This window comes from Seriola aureovittata, chromosome 8 (assembly GCF_021018895.1).
Source record: "Seriola aureovittata isolate HTS-2021-v1 ecotype China chromosome 8, ASM2101889v1, whole genome shotgun sequence".
Classification (NCBI taxonomy): domain Eukaryota; kingdom Metazoa; phylum Chordata; class Actinopteri; order Carangiformes; family Carangidae; genus Seriola; species Seriola aureovittata.
In genome coordinates this window covers 15416593-15434180 of record NC_079371.1, presented here as the reverse complement: position 1 = coordinate 15434180, position 17588 = coordinate 15416593, and the positions used below count along the sequence as shown (strand labels likewise).

At 41.0% G+C, this 17588-nt stretch overlaps 2 protein-coding genes across 13 annotated transcripts in view; both read left to right on the top strand.

Annotated features, from left to right (window-relative positions):
• LOC130173281 (protocadherin gamma-C5-like) overlaps window positions 1-17588 on the top strand; it is a 281937-nt gene that overhangs the window by 16759 nt on the left and 247590 nt on the right. For 2 of the 12 annotated variants that reach the window (XM_056382418.1, XM_056382394.1), the window contains exon 1: window positions 25-2488. The exons of 7 other annotated variants lie outside the window; for them this stretch is intronic. In XM_056382418.1, coding sequence (XP_056238393.1) covers window positions 98-2488 — 2391 coding nt within the window. In that variant the 5' untranslated portion in view covers window positions 25-97. Of the gene's footprint in view, window positions 1-24; window positions 2489-8320; window positions 10835-13922; window positions 16439-17588 lie in introns of those variants that run through there. 3 more of the 12 variants (XM_056382415.1, XM_056382389.1, XM_056382382.1) reach the window with 2 other exon arrangements.
• Window positions 4593-7131, top strand: LOC130173300 (protocadherin gamma-A12-like). Its single transcript, XM_056382439.1, has one exon. The coding sequence runs from the start codon at window positions 4735-4737 to the stop codon at window positions 7129-7131; it is 2397 nt and encodes a 798-aa protein (XP_056238414.1). The 5' UTR covers window positions 4593-4734.

Sequence of the window (17588 nt, the reverse complement as noted above, 5' to 3'; positions counted from 1 at the left end):
CCGACCTGTCATTGTTGGGTGAGCGACGTTTCTTAATTTTATCATTACGGTATTACAGACAAGAAATATTTTCGTGTTTATATTTTCTGTAGGGAAAATGATGGACCACAGAGGACAATCGTTCAGTTTTGTCTGTGGCTTTGCTCTTTTTATGCACATTACCACCGCAGACCTGAGCTATTCTGTTCCAGAGGAGATGAGGCCCGGATCCATTGTTGGAAATATTGCCAAGGACCTCGGGCTGGAAGTAGGGAAACTGTTGACTCGTAAATCCCGTATTGATACCGAGGAAAGCTACCAGAATTATTGCGCTATTGATCTAAAAACGGGGGATTTTGTCATCAGGGAAAATATTGACAGAGAGGAGTTGTGTGGGGAGAAGGTTTCGTGTATGCTTAAATTCGAATTAGTCCTAGAGAGCCCTTTGGAGCTGCATCGCATTTCACTGCTCCTCCAGGATGTAAATGACAATTCACCCGTTTTTCCAAAGGATATAGTTAAATTGGAAATAAGAGAATCTGCCGTCAAAAGAGCTCGGTATCGTGTCAACGAAGCACATGATGCGGACATCGGGCAAAATACCGTTAAACAATACATTTTACAAAAAAATGAACATTTTGTTTTGTCTGTTCGAGAAGATACCGATGGATCTAAGAGCGTGGAGTTGGTGTTGGACAAAGAACTAGACCGTGAGAAAGAGCACGATTTAAATTTCATGCTGATTGCGGTTGATGGCGGCAATCCACAAAGATCAGGAACTGCCAATATACACGTGACTGTGCTGGATGCCAATGATAACGCGCCGGTGTTTGACCAGGCCTTTTACAAAGCCAGTCTGCCTGAAAACGCTGCCCTTGACACGGTTGCTATTACTGTAAGTGCCAGTGATGCAGATGAGGGAATCAATGGGGAGGTGACTTATGAATTTAGTCGTATTTCAGAAAGAGCTAAAAAAGTTTTCTCACTGAGCAGTAAAACTGGAGAAATAAAAGTCATAGGACCACTTGATTTCGAGAGTAATTCTAAATATGAAATGCGCATCGATGCCAAAGACGGTTATGGACTTTCGTCTGATTCCAAAGTCATGATTGATATTACTGATGTTAATGACAACGCTCCAGTGATATATTTGAAATCCCTGGTGAACCCCATACCTGAGAATGTGTCACCTGGTACAGAGGTGGGCATCATTAACGTGCAGGACAGAGACTCTGAGACAAACGGACAGGTCCGCTGCTCCATTCAGCAAAATGTCCCTTTAAAGTTGGTTCCTTCTATTAAAAACTATTATTCTCTGGTGACCACAGGACAACTGGACCGTGAACTAGTGTCAGATTACAACATTACAATCACTGCCACTGACGAAGGCTCTCCACCTCTGTCCTCCTCTAAAACTGTTGAGTTATCTGTAGCTGACATCAACGACAACCCACCTGTGTTTGAGGAACAGTCGTACAGCGCATATGTGACTGAAAATAACAAACCTGGCTCCACTTTATGTTCCGTTACTGCTCGAGACCCCGACTGGAGACAAAACGGTACAGTGATTTATTCTCTGTTAGCTGGTGAGGTGAACGGTGCCCCGGTGTCCTCCTATCTGTCTGTGAACGGAGACACGGGGGTGATCCACGCTGTGAGGTCGTTTGATTATGAACAGTTCAGGAGCTTTAAAGTCCATGTGATGGCCAGAGACAACGGTTCTCCTCCGCTCAGCAGCAACGTGACCGTCAGTATCTTCATATCAGATGTGAACGACAACTCTCCTCAGATACTGTACCCCGCCCCGGAGGGCAACTCCCTCATGACCGAGCTGGTCCCCAAAGCTGCACACGGAGGCTCTCTGGTGTCCAAAGTGATAGCGGTGGACGCAGACTCCGGACAGAACGCTTGGCTGTCCTATCATATAGTGAAATCCACTGATCCGGGACTTTTCACTATTGGTCTCCACAGCGGAGAGATCAAGACACAGCGGGACATTTCTGAATCTGACAGCATGAAACAGAACCTTATTGTGGCAGTGAAAGATAATGGACAGCCCTCTCTCTCTGCCACCTGTTCCATGTATTTACTTATTTCTGATAACTTGGCTGAGGTGCCAGAACTGAAGGATATTTCTTATGATGAGAGGAATTCCAAACTGACTTCTTACCTCATCATCGCTCTGGTGTCTGTGTCCACCTTTTTCCTGACTTTCATCATTATCATTCTGGGTGTGAGGTTTTGTCGCAGGAGAAAGCCCAGACTGTTGTTTGACGGAGCAGTTGCCATCCCCAGCGCTTATCTGCCTCCTAATTACGCAGATGTTGACGGCACAGGGACTTTTCGCAGCACTTACAATTATGACGCCTACCTGACAACAGGTTCTAGAACCAGTGATTTTAAGTTCGTGACCTCTTACAATGACAACACATTGCCTGCTGACCAGACTCTGAAGAAAAGCCCAACAGACTTCCTCGAAGATTTTGGCGAGTCTGACGATTCTTCCCAGGTAAGGACTCCATAGTTAAAGGCTCAGTATTCCACACACTTTATTGAGGATTTACTTCACCCATGATTTTAAAATAGGAATATAGGGTATACCTAATTTTTGATGTATCCTATTAACAAACGCCTTTAACCCTTATATTCTTTGCTATAAATTAATATAATGATATCTTATTTTCTTTCTATCAGCAGTTATCGTGATCAAGATTCCTACTGTAAATTGAGTACAAGCAACTATCCTCTAATATTATAGGAAGAGCTTGGACTTGCATATAGTGAGCATTGACAACATGAAATAATGATTCTGACGCTTTGCTTCAACATATTGCTCTGCGTTTTGTTGTTAGCATAGTATACTTACTTTGTCTTTTACTGTCATATAGGATACAAATACTCCTCTGACAACATTCAGAAAATTATCATTACAAGATTATGGAACATATTCTTGCAGTCCATTCATGATGTGGCACTGTCGATGGTTCTCCATACCAGAAAGAAAAACCGTGAAATGTTTACTTCATTCCTCTTTTGAAATCGAACAGTTTTTTGGAGATGGTCATATAAACATCAACTAAGTATTCTTTTTGTTTATCGTATTTGCTTACATAATGCATGTGTAAAACATGGTTTTGATTTGTTGATATAGGCTACCTTTTAGAAAGCCCTTGATTCATCTCTAGCAATGTTGGGGCGTGTTGATTGTGGTGAAGTAAAGGTTGCATTATATATTTTGGTGTTCCTCGTGTTTTACTCATCTAAACATTTAAATTAGTTGGGTAAAAATGTAAAGCCACAGTTAATTATGAGGCAGTCATTTTAGTGAAGTAATGGCAAAAGGTTATTAGTTCAAAATATAGCTACTTCTTTAACACTCCCTCCCTTTTCTATATTACATACCCATCTGTTATCCCTTAAAAGTAGCTTTAGATCATTGCATTAAATAATACTTCAATGTTGACAGTTATAAATTGTGGAATTGCAGCAATGATCATATGTGATGTATAAGACCCTGTACAGACCTGGCAATAGTCAACGCAATGCAGCCGCGCTACGACTCATTTCCAGTCAGTTACTACATTTTATCTTGATCAAGTGTTTTAAACATTGGCAGTTGTGCTTTCTGGTGATAATGATTACTATCAGACAAGTACGCCGTTTCTCCTCTCTACGGCTGTGTGAAATTGGATCCAGCCATATTGATGTGTCTCATCAGTTCACCTCACAGTTGGTGTATTGGGTTATTCCTAGTTTAATAACGTTTTCTCATCAACTGAGGCAACGCCTGTATTTTTGTTGTTGGGAGCCGAGTGCTGCCACCAGAGCAGTAAGGTAGGCTAATTAGTATTTTATTTTTTATTTTCTTTATTTTAAGATGCCATTGATAAAAAAAAAAAGTTGGTAGCTCAATGATTAAGAAATAACTTCCTCATTTTTTTTTTTTGGGAAATCAAACATGACCGTTCCTCTGAAATGTTTTTTGGTAGCGGACGTTTGAGGTTTTCCAGATGAATGCGATAGGCTCTGTCCATGGTGCTGAACATGCTGCTGGCAGTGTGGTAAACGGAAGGCAGTTGAGAGGCATGGCTGTACAGTTTTCTACTGGTATACTAGTTTAGTTTTAAGATGCATGTACCAATAAAACGTAATGAAAAAGAAAAACGACAAACAAAAAAGGAAACATTATAATTTTGCAAGTTAATCTGAAAAGGTTTGTTGATTGGCTTTTTTATTCAATATTTGTATGTGTCAATACCACGCACTTACTACAGCTTTTACTGTTATGACTTTTAGAAAACCTACTGTTTATGCTTGGCTACAGAAAATTTAAACCTTGAAATAATCGCGGCGACTTCCAGTTATTTGGTTTAATGACATATCTTCCCTTTAATCTGTTAAATTGTGACATTGTGCTTTCTGTGCTTATAGTGGACATGTCTATATCACACCACTGCGGTTTCAACCACATGCCTATCATGTATCACTTGCTTTATCTTGAATCAACACACTGTGTCGCTGTGTACTAGTTTACTAGGAAAAATTGCAGTGCCGTGTAACGTAACGTCTCCACCCATTGTTCCTAAGCTTTGTGTTTCCAGTTATGTCGCGGCTGTGGAATGAATTGTGGGAGTCGTGGTTTTGAATTCTCTCTTCGAATTTGTCTGATTTAGTCCACCTCAAACGGATTCACCAGTTGAAATAAGTACATTTTTAATGTTTTTTCTTTGCTGCGGATATTTATCATTTTGAACAATGGAACACAAAGGATTTCCAAAGCTTGGCCTGGTTACTCGCTCTGTCATCTGTGTACTTGCGCTGCAGTCCGTATGTGCCGAAGTGAGCTATCCTATGCCAGAAGAGCTGAAACCAGGAACGGTCATTGGAAATATAGCCAAAGATCTCGGTCTGGATATAACTACCCTGTCAACTCGCAAGGCCCGCATTGATTCCGAGGGGAATAACGAACGATTTTGTGTTATGAATGTGAAAACCGGAGACCTGAGTGTTGCTGAGCGGCTTGACAGAGAGAGTCTTTGTAGCAATAAACCATCCTGCATTTTAATCCAAGATCTTGTACTCGAGAATCCATTGGAATTGCATCGTATAAATTTCCATATCCAAGATATAAATGACAACTCTCCGCAATTTAAAAGGGATCTAATCCGAATGGAAATAAGTGAATCCGCAGAAAAGGGCACTCGTTTCTTAATAGAGGGAGCACATGACGCGGACATTGGTCAAAATTCTGTTCAGGGATACATCCTAGAAAAGAATGACAATTTTATTCTTATGACTGATGCCAACAAAGTTGAACTGATTCTAGAGAATAAACTTGATCGAGAGAGACGACAAGAGATTGAATTGCCTCTAACAGCCTTTGATGGTGGTACACCACAGAAATCAGGTACTGTGATGATACATGTCACAGTGCTGGATGCTAATGATAACGCCCCAGTGTTTGGCCAGGCCGTTTATAAAGCCAGTCTGCCTGAAAACTCTCCTCTTGATACCGTAGTGGTTACAGTAAGTGCTACTGATGCAGATGATGGGGTAAATGGTGACGTAACATACGACTTTGGTCACGTTTCAGAGACGGATGAAAAGCTTTTTTCTATTGACAGTAAAACGGGAGAAATCAGAGTGATTGGCGCCTCGGACTTTGAGAAGAAAAATTCATTTGAACTGCCAGTCATGGCAAAAGATGGGCTGGGACTAAGTTCCTATGCTAAGGTTTACATAGACCTCACTGATGTGAATGATAACGCCCCTGTAATATATTTAAAATCCATGTCTAATCCCATACCTGAGAACGTGTCACCTGGTACAGAGGTGGGCATCATTAACGTGCAGGACAGAGACTCAGAGAATAACAGACAGGTCCGCTGCTCCATTCAGCAGAATGTCCCTTTTAAGTTGGTTCCTTCTATTAAAAACTATTATTCTCTGGTGACCACAGGACAACTGGACCGTGAACTAGTGTCTGATTACAACATTACAATCACTGCCACTGACGAGGGCTCTCCACCTCTGTCCTCCTCTAAAACTGTTGAGTTATCTGTAGCTGACATCAACGACAACCCACCTGTGTTTGAGGAACAGTCGTACAGCGCATATGTGACTGAAAATAACAAACCTGGCTCCACTTTATGTTCCGTTACTGCTCGAGACCCCGACTGGAGACAAAACGGAACAGTGATTTATTCTCTGTTAGCTGGTGAGGTGAACGGTGCCCCGGTGTCCTCCTATCTGTCTGTTAACGGAGACACGGGGGTGATCCACGCTGTGAGGTCGTTTGATTATGAACAGTTCCGGAACTTTAAAGTCCACGTGATGGCCAGAGACAACGGTTCTCCTCCGTTCAGCAGTAACGTGACCGTCAGTGTCTTCATATCAGATGTGAACGACAACTCTCCTCAGATACTATACCCCGCCCCGGAGGGCAACTCCTTCATGACCGAGCTGGTCCCCAAAGCTGCACACGGAGGCTCTCTGGTGTCCAAAGTGATAGCGGTGGACGCGGACTCCGGACAGAACGCCTGGCTGTCCTATCATATAGTGAAATCCACTGATCCGGGACTTTTCACAATTGGTCTCCACAGCGGAGAGATCAGGACACAGCGGGACATTTCTGAATCTGACAGCATGAAACAGAACCTTATTGTGGCAGTGAAAGATAACGGACAGCCCTCTCTCTCTGCCACCTGTTCCATGTATTTACTTATTTCTGATAACTTGGCTGAGGTGCCAGAACTGAAGGATATTTCTTATGATGAGATGAATTCCAAACTGACTTCTTACCTGATCATCGCTCTGGTGTCTGTGTCCACCTTTTTTCTGACTTTCATCATCATCATCCTGGGGGTGAGATTTTGTCGCAGGAGGAAGCCCAGACTGTTGTTTGACGGAGCAGTCGCCATCCCCAGCGCTTATCTGCCTCCTAATTACGCAGATGTTGACGGCACAGGAACTTTACGCAGCACTTACAATTATGACGCGTACCTGACAACAGGTTCTAAAACCAGTGACTTTAAGTTCGTGACATCTTACAATGACAACACACTTCCTGCTGACCAGACTCTGAAGAAATGTCCATCAGACTTTGCTGATGCATTTCAAGATTCTTTGGAGCCCCTGGAGGTAGGCACATAAACACGTCTTGAAAACATGTCATATGATTGCCCATCAGAATATTTAGTCATTTGCCCTATCAAACAATGAAACATGCTTACCTAGAAAGACATCCAGCATTGAAAATATCTTAAAGATCTAAAGTAAAATATTTGGTTTTTGAGAATTTTTTTGTGAAGGCCTTTCCTGGGATATACCGCTATTTCATCATCACATTGCATGATTTTTGGTTGAAGTCTGCATAATCTTGTCTAAAAGCTGCATTGTCTGATGCAGAAGAAATCGGATTCCAAATACAGTGTATGACCGTCACACTGCTTCCTGCATTTTCATTAAACATTACATTTGAACGTAACTCGGTCTATCAGAATTGTTTCACATGTATAATTACCGGATTGAACTGACATTAAAGCTTCCCTCTGTGGTTGGCTATAGTAAGTGGTGAATAGCATTAAACCAAATGAGGTTTAGTCAGTGCCGTTAACTTTTACTACAGACCAGTGATTGGCGTGAAGACATTTTCCATTACCCTTGCTCTGAGGTGTAGGAGAAAATGAAAGTAAACGATATAAAATGATTTGGGCTATGTGGTTAAACCAACATTTTTTCATGAATTCAATTCCATACTACTCATATTTTCACGAAATGTAGTCTCTTTTGCGTAGTAATTTTTTTTTTTAAAAACATGGTAGCCTATAGAAATGGTTTTCAACACACGCATTGTTGTATAATGTTCAGAGGAGCACTTTTTCGTATGTATTAGTTTATTTTGTATTTGTTTGGTACGTCCGTTGTATCTGGTGATAAATGGTCTACGGGTCCTGGTCCATGGTGCGTCTTACATTGTACAACAGTATCTATGCATGGTGCTGAACCTAACCCAACCCTACAGACTCCCTCTCTCTTCATTGATTTGCAATAAAACCAACTTTAAGTAGTTAAATGGACACTAGAGTTTACAACAAAAGACGGTCATCTTCATTTGGTATTGGTCTTTTATTTATGACAGAATCATGCAGCCTGGACTTTGTTTTTACTGTTTCATCTTTTCTCATCAGAGCACTCAGTTATTTAAATATTTTGTAATACCTACACTTTGCTCACAGTGTCGCTGTCCACTAGCTTTTCTTGATACTTCTAAAGCAGGTTATCCCCCACGATAGTACATTTTCAAACCACGACAGATTGTTCGTCGTTGGCAGCAGCAAAGTCGCAACATGTATAATCGGTCTGCACCTATTGTCTGAAGAGGATTAAGGTTGGCTGGTCATTTTTACTTTCCAAGTCTTGGTTGTGGAAGATTTGGCACTGGTCTTCCAAGAAAATGGGACACAAAGCGTTTTCAGCGCTCCGTCTGGTTACCTTCTTGGGAGTATTGCTTATATCGTTGCGAACCGTCACTGGAGATGTGACTTATTCTTTTTCAGAGGAGATGAAACACGGCTCGATTGTTGGAAATATAGCAAAAGACATAGGACTTGAGGTGGGCAAACTGTCTGCTCGAAAGGCTCGCATTGATGCAGACGGGAACAGCAAACGTTATTGTGATATTAATCTGAGTACCGGAGACATCATTGTCGCTGATAGGATTGACAGAGAGGGGCTTTGTGGCAAAAAGGCATCATGCCTTTTGAAGCAGGAGCTTGTTTTAGAGAACCCTTTAGAGCTACATCGCATTAATATTCAAGTTCAGGATGTCAACGATAATTCACCGCAGTTTAAAAAGAATACAATAAAATTTGATATTAGGGAATCGGCAACCAAAGGAAGTCGTTATCGTTTAGATGAGGCCCACGATGCAGATGTCGGTCAAAACACCATCCAGGCCTATAGCATCGAGGCAAACGAGAACTTCAGATTGAATGTTGTTGCAAAAAGCGGAGGAGGAAAATACAGTGAGTTAGTTTTAGAGAAGGAGCTGGATAGAGAACAACAGCAGGAACTAGCGATTGTGCTTGTGGCAACAGACGGAGGCACACCGCAAAGATCAGGTACTGCAGTCATTCATGTCACTGTGCTGGATGCTAATGATAACGCCCCAGTGTTTAGTCAGAGCGTTTATAAAGCCAGTCTGCCTGAAAACTCTCCTTTAGACACTGTAGTGGTCACAGTGAGCGCAAGTGATGCAGATGAGGGAGTGAATGGAGATGTGACTTATGAGTTTGATCACATTTCTGATGAGAGCAATAACGTGTTTTCTCTTGATCAGACAACTGGTGACGTAAAAGTAAGTGGATCAATCGATTATGAGGAGTTGTCGACCTATGAAATGCAAATTACAGCTAAGGATGGTCTTGGATTAGTGTCATCCTGTACGTTAATAATTGACGTCACAGATGTCAATGACAACGCCCCTATTACGTTCATTAAGTCATTGACAAATCCCATACCGGAAGACACCCCTCTCGGTAAAGAGGTGGGCATCATTAACGTGCAGGACAGAGACTCAGAGAATAACAGACAGGTCCGCTGCTCCATTCAGCAGAATGTCCCTTTTAAGTTGGTTCCTTCTATTAAAAACTATTATTCTCTGGTGACCACAGGACAACTGGACCGTGAACTAGTGTCTGATTACAACATTACAATCACTGCCACTGACGAGGGCTTTCCACCTCTGTCCTCCTCTAAAACTGTTGGGTTATCTGTAGCTGACATCAACGACAACCCACCTGTGTTTGAGGAACAGTCGTACAGCGCATATGTGATTGAAAATAACAAACCTGGCTCCACTTTATGTTCCGTTACTGCTCGAGACCCCGACTGGAGACAAAACGGTACAGTGATTTATTCTCTGTTAGCTGGTGAGGTGAACGGTGCCCCGGTGTCCTCCTATCTGTCTGTTAACGGAGACACGGGGGTGATCCACGCTGTGAGGTCGTTTGATTATGAACAGTTCAGGAGCTTTAAAGTCCACGTGATGGCCAGAGACAACGGTTCTCCTCCGCTCAGCAGCAACGTGACCGTCAGTGTCTTCATATCAGATGTGAACGACAACTCTCCTCAGATACTGTACCCCGCCCCGGAGGGCAACTCCTTCATGACCGAGCTGGTCCCCAAAGCTGCACACGGAGGCTCCCTGGTGTCCAAAGTGATAGCGGTGGACGCAGACTCCGGACAGAACGCCTGGCTGTCCTATCATATAGTGAAATCCACTGATCCGGGACTTTTCACTATTGGTCTCCACAGCGGAGAGATCAGGACACAGCGGGACATTTCTGAATCTGACAGCATGAAACAGAACCTTATTGTGGCAGTGAAAGATAACGGACAGCCCTCTCTCTCTGCCACCTGTTCCATGTATTTACTTATTTCTGATAACTTGGCTGAGGTGCCAGAACTGAAGGATATTTCTTATGATGAGAAGAATTCCAAACTGACCTCTTACCTGATCATCGCTCTGGTGTCTGTGTCCACCTTTTTTCTGACTTTCATCATCATCATTCTGGGTGTGAGGTTTTGTCGCAGGAGAAAGCCCAGACTGTTGTTTGACGGAGCAGTCGCCATCCCCAGCGCTTATCTGCCTCCTAATTACGCAGATGTTGACGGCACAGGAACTTTACGCAGCACTTACAATTATGACGCGTACCTGACAACAGGTTCTAGAACCAGTGACTTTAAGTTTGTGACTTCATACAATGACAACACACTTCCTGCTGACCAGACTCTGAAGAAAAGTCCTTCTGACTTTGCTGAAGCATTTAGTCACTCAGAGGAGTCCCTTGAGGTAGGCAGCTATATATTATATTTTTGTGATAGGTTTTTTACCACTAGTCGCCTTTTTACTGTTTTGGTTCCATTTTACAGTGGATATTAATTTGCTTGTATTGTGTGTTTGTTCATAGTTTTGCACTAAGGTAATGCAATGGGTTGACCCTACAACAATGCCTTTGATATGTTCGCAGCCTAAGGAAGCCTCAACAAGAAGTCTCTAATGGATAGCCTCAACTTCAGTGTGAGCAACATGCAGTATTCTAACCAGCAATTCTAGCCAGTTATGGCTAACTAAACTCATCATCACGATGTTATTTATGAATATGTTTCCACATTAATCTAACAAAGTTATATAAATTCAGGTCTGTTGATAAGAATATCAGAAGTCTTCAGCCTGAACAGTTTGCCAACCGTTGTATTTTTGAATAACAGGATATTTAATTTCAAAATTAAGTTAAAAACTGGAGTTATATTTGCCTAATCTGCATCATCATGGTCTTAGCACTGATAAAATTACTAATTTCATTTGTCGCCTCTCAAAATATGTATTTCAAGGCATTGCAGACTGCTCATTGGGCCAGTATACTCTCACTACACACTCACTCAGTATACACACAGTGGGAAAGCATGTACTCACAGCTAGTTTAATGCTGGTATTTCAGTTTGAGCCTTCTATGTGTATATTTTGAGATGAAATAACTAACCAACCTTTGAGTCACAGCTTTGTGACAGCAGTTGCATAAAAGTTCAGACAGTTGAGTGAGTGATGACTGAAATGGTGGCTGCAGACCTTGTGTTAAGTCTTGGCAAATTCATTTTTGACCTGATGGAGTAACGTAAGAATAACAAAAGCTACTTTTTGATGGCAAATTTTTTTCCAGTAAAATTACATTGAGCAAGTGTCATTTTTTGTATATCAGCTATGAAATTATTTTGACACTTTATGTTGTATTAAAGTGATGTATGTGTTTCTGTCTGTGCTGGCTGAGCAGGAATGTTAAACACCATAGCTGTATGGAATAGTAGGTTTCCTGTTGAACATCCACTGGGTCAGTTATGTTCTCTGATGATTCCAGCACTTTATTGATACAACATATTGCTGCAGACCTAGTTAGCCGGAGTAGATTGTATTTGGAGTGTCACTGTATTCGTTTGTCTGTCATGCTTTCATGTTACAAACATGTAGAGTGAGGAAGACCTAGTTTTGATTCTGCAATGTTCTTATTCCTGTACATTTTGCACAAAGATGTGGCAGAAGAACAGAGGAAACAAATTGAAAGCAATACATATCACTTCAAATGTGCGATTTAAATTTTTAAGTTCACTTTTTATCTGGTGATTGTTTAAACTTTAAGATACTGCACACTGCTTCTGAAAAGATAAACTTATGAAAATTTGATGGATAACACAATTTAGAGGAACTTATGGCAAAATTGTGCATTAATACTGTTACAACAGTATGTCATTAAGAAGATTTTCAACAATTTACACAGTGACATTGTACAGTACTGTAAATTTTCATAGGGTAATACTTAGGTTAATACAGAAAAAGAAGGTCAACTGATCTAAACAGGGTGAGAAATAGTAAATTCTGAGGAAACAAATTTGAGTGAAATTTATTATCACTGAGGTATGGCATTTTCAGCTGTATCTTAACACAGATGTATTCATTACAAAAAAAAATGTGTTTGTTTGTTCAGTGTTTCGGGGGTTGGGGGTTTCCATCATAGACATTTTTTCTTATCTTTCATATCTGAGGCTTCAACATTCTTTTGTTGTTTGTGGTTTTGCATTAGAATTTGATTGTCAAGCATTAAGTGCGAAGGTGTTTGTCTTTGCTTAGGAAAATAGGCTATGTTAATTTTTTCAATGGTACTGAACCTAAGCTCTCTTGGTGTGTCATGCATGTTCTTACATGATGCAATAATGCATTTTATTTACCTGGAAGTTGTTGTCTTTGAAAATACACGTATATGGTGTCAGTTGGCCTATACCTCCTCTTCTTTAAGAAAATCACTAAATAGCTTGACCATCTAAATAGATGTAAGGGGTGTCCTCTTATAAATGAATATTCCAATTTGGTGTTTTTTTTTTTTTTTTAATTTAGGTGCATATTGAGTGTGATAATGGATCGTTATATTTGATTTGTTTTGGTTTGTTAATGTGGTCTATTTAACAAGTCCAAATAAATCATTGATGTTTCTTTACCAAGTAATTTTTAACACAGAACATACTACACAAGGGATTTGTGTACAATGGCCTATTTGATTTTGGTATTTTTGATGGGATTTACAATTATATGTCTCACCAAACATCTTATTTGCTACACACATGGCAAATCCCAGCACATTTTGAACATGACAACACTTTTAAAAAACATTTCCACTGGATGTTTTCCTTTTTATTAGCTGTTTTGTCACTTTATTTTCCCTGTCTTTAATGCAGAGAGGAGTCATGCTGGTCTCCATGAACATATATTTAGCAGATGGTTGACACTGAATAATGCACATTGCGTGTCTTTGTTATTTAACCTTGATTTGTTTAGTTTTAGTTAATAGCACAATTTTATGTTGCATTTTTATACAGTTAGTCTTTGTGCTCATTATCTTTAAACTGAATTGAGATGGATGTTTCTCTTTTTCAGTAAATACTCAAGAACAGCATTGAGTAGAGTATAGTATCTTTTACAGTATTATGTTGTATATATAGGAGTATTTGTTTCACAGACAGCTTTCTGAAAAGCAAGGTGCAGAAAATATTCAATGCTCAAACAACAGTGAAGCCTCTTCAGAGAAGGAGATCATATCGACAAGGGATGAGGCAATCACAGCAGTTGCTTGGTCATTTATAATAGTAAATATAACTAGAACACAATCTTCATAACAGTGTCGTTATGATAATTGCATAATGACTAAAGAACAGAAACTTATGCCTCGATATAGGCAGCGAAATTTTCCATTTGTTTTGGATTTGGAGTGCTATAATTGATTGAAACTCTTGGTGTCACTGTGCACCAACAAAGGCAGAAAATGTCCGATTCTTCATCCATTCTTTTCCACCATATCAAAGCGTCCTTGTGGTGCGGTGTGTATGTCGGTGAAGGATACAAAGGGCCTACGTTGTGTTGATATTCGGATCATTAATTACGAGGAATACATTCGTCTTTGATCACGTTGAAAGAATTTGCCAGGGAAGGATGAAGGCCTGGTCGATCATGGAGAAAACAGTCTACAGAGGATTTTCTATGAATCGCTATTGTGTTGTTTTCCTTTTCATCAGCCTGCATTTCGCGAATGGAGACGTGAGCTACTCTGTTGCAGAGGAGATGAAACGTGGGTCTGTGATTGGAAATATAGCAAAAGATCTCGGCCTCGGGACTGCTACGCTTTCCTCGCGTAAGGCTCGCATTGACACTGACCGGAATGACAAGCGGTATTGTGATATTAATCTGAGCACCGGAGATTTGATTGTTAATGACAGGATCGATAGAGAAGGTCTTTGTGGTAAGAAGGCCACTTGCGTTTTAAAAGAGGAGCTTGTTTTGGAAAACCCCTTAGAGCTTCATCGTGTCAGCATTCATGTGCAAGATATAAACGACAACGCCCCGCAGTTTAGTGAGGACTTGATTTCCTTTGAAATAAGAGAATCAGCAGTGAAAGGAGCTAGATTCTTGCTAACAGAAGCCCGTGATGCAGATATCGGTACTAATGCAGTACAGCGCTACAATTTACAAAAGAATGAGCATTTTACTATTAATGTAGGTACCGATGGCGGTGGACGGAAACACTCTGAATTGGTTTTGGTGAAAGAATTAGACCGAGAACAGGAGCAAGAACTAAAATTAGTGCTAACAGCTCTAGATGGAGGGTCTCCTCAGAGATCAGGTACTGCCATCATTCACGTCACTGTGCTAGATGCTAATGATAACGCCCCATTGTTTAGCCAGACTGTTTATAAAGCCACTCTGCCTGAAAACACACCTTTAGATACAATAGTTATTGCAGTGAGCGCTACCGATGCTGACGCAGGGCCCAATGGTGATATCACGTACAATTTTGATCATGTATCTGATGATCATGTCTCATTGTTTTCACTTGATCACAAGACAGGAGAGATAAAAGTCATTGGGTCTGTAGATTATGAGACTGAGACCAGCATTGAACTGCGAATAAGAGCAAAAGATGGACCAGGTCTTACTTCATATTGTACAGTAATTATAGATATAACAGATGTCAATGACAACCCACCTGCTATCAGTTTAAAATCACTGTCCAACCTCATACCTGAGAACGTGTCACCTGGTACCGAGGTGGGCATCATTAACGTGCAGGACAGAGACTCGGAGACAAACGGACAGGTCCGCTGCTCCATTCAGCAGAATGTCCCTTTTAAGTTGGTTCCTTCCATTAAAAACTATTATTCTCTGTTGACCACAGGACAACTGGACCGTGAACTAGTGTCTGATTACAACATTACAATCACTGCCACTGACGAGGGCTCTCCACCTCTGTCCTCCTCTAAAACTGTTGAGTTATCTGTAGCTGACATCAACGACAACCCACCTGTGTTTGAGGAACAGTCGTACAGCGCATATGTGACTGAAAATAACAAACCTGGCTCCACTTTATGTTCCGTTAGTGCTCGAGACCCCGACTGGAGACAAAACGGAACAGTGATTTATTCTCTGTTAGCTGGTGAGGTGAACGGTGCCCCGGTGTCCTCCTATCTGTCTGTTAACGGAGACACGGGGGTGATCCACGCTGTGAGGTCGTTTGATTATGAACAGTTCAGGAGCTTTAAAATCCACGTGATGGCCAGAGACAACGGTTCTCCTCCGCTCAGCAGCAACGTGACCGTCAGTGTCTTCATATCAGATGTGAACGACAACTCTCCTCAGATACTGTACCCCGCCCCGGAGGGCAACTCCTTCATGACCGAGCTGGTCCCCAAAGCTGCACACGGAGGCGCTCTGGTGTCCAAAGTGATAGCGGTGGACGCGGACTCCGGACAGAACGCCTGGCTGTCCTATCATATAGTGAAATCCACTGATCCGGGACTTTTCACAATTGGTCTCCACAGCGGAGAGATCAGGACACAGCGGGACATTTCTGAATCTGACAGCATGAAACAGAACCTTATTGTGGCAGTGAAAGATAACGGACAGCCCTCTCTCTCTGCCACCTGTTCCGTGTATTTACTTATTTCTGATAACTTGGCTGAGGTGCCAGAACTGAAGGATATTTCTTATGATGAGATGAATTCCAAACTGACTTCTTACCTGATCATCGCTCTGGTGTCTGTGTCCACCTTTTTTCTGACTTTCATCATCATCATTCTGGGTGTGAGGTTTTGTCGCAGGAGAAAGCCCAGACTGTTGTTTGACGGAGCAGTCGCCATCCCCAGCGCTTATTTGCCTCCTAATTACGCAGATGTTGACGGCACAGGAACTTTACGCAGCACTTACAATTATGACGCGTACCTGACAACAGGTTCTAGAACCAGTGACTTTAAGTTCGTGACATCTTACAATGACAACACACTTCCTGCTGACCAGACTCTGAAGAAAAGTGCATCAGACTTTGCTGATGCCTTTACACATTCTGATGCTTCTCCTGAGGTAAGACATTTGACCCGATTACTTTACCAGAACAAAACGGCTTCTCACTTTTTCAGATTTTTGATCGAAAGTATGGAATTTGTATTGATACAATCATTTTTTAAAATAGGCCTATCAAAAAAGAATCTACCGAAAGTTGCTATAAATTAGATTCATTTAAGGCATTTTGCTTTAGAAAGTAGTTGAAGTGTTTCAGTTATACTAAATGCTCAACTCTCCCACGATGATTCTTAATTCTTCTTTACAACATACCAACTCAATGGCTGATCTGTAGATGGGTTTTACATTTATTCCACTGTAGCTCTCGTTAGTTCCATTTGGGGCCTTCCTTGTACCGTCTTGAAGAGGGTGTTTGTTTTTGGTGTTTAAATCCTGGCGCATTCATTCCCTCCTGATTTCTTTGATTCTTAGCAAATGTTTGGCTACTGTCACCATGTTAAGAGGAAATTTTGTTTTTTTAAAATCATAGAAAACGTTTCAGGTTTTGATCATTTCCTTGCTTTTACACTCTAATTTTATTCCCGAGGGAAAGATTAAACATGTCTTTGTCTTAGTACTTGTTTTTATGGGTACAGAATGACTCTTTTCTCGTTAATGGGAAGCGAATACCTTGTAAAAAATATGATGTCCTATACTTCTAAAGGGCTTGGTTCGTCATCTGTTGTTTATGTTGTTCATCGACTTCTTCTACTGTACAACTAGGAGTCTTAACGTGTATCAAATTCATCATCTTATAGTCTATATATTCAAGTAATCTATGTTCCGGGATAATATCCTGTTTACCTGTATGTTTTTTCAGTTGCTGGTGTTTGAATGATTATGAATCTATTTCCCATATCATCTCAATTTTGCAGTTGAGTCTTGCTCTTCATGCAGTGTGTTTGAATTTTTAAAACCGAGAGAAATACTGTGAGAGATTTTAATAGGCCTATAGTTGAGCAAAGTGATTATCCTCTTGGAATCAAATCAAATTTTGCTGTTTTTTGCACTTAATAATTTGTCAAGTTTTCATCTGTGTTTCATCTGTGTTTCACTGTACATAGTAAAAATGTTACTGAAGTATAGTTCCTCATTTGCCTTTAATCATCCATTACATTACTTGAGTAATTAAGTTGGCCATTCCCTTCACTGTTTCAGTAAGTTGGTGATT

Excerpts from the sequence above, each read along its gene's own strand:
- LOC130173300 (XM_056382439.1), top strand. The coding sequence starts at position 4,735 with ATGGAACACAAAGGATTTCCAAAGCTTGGCCTGGTTACTCGCTCTGTC.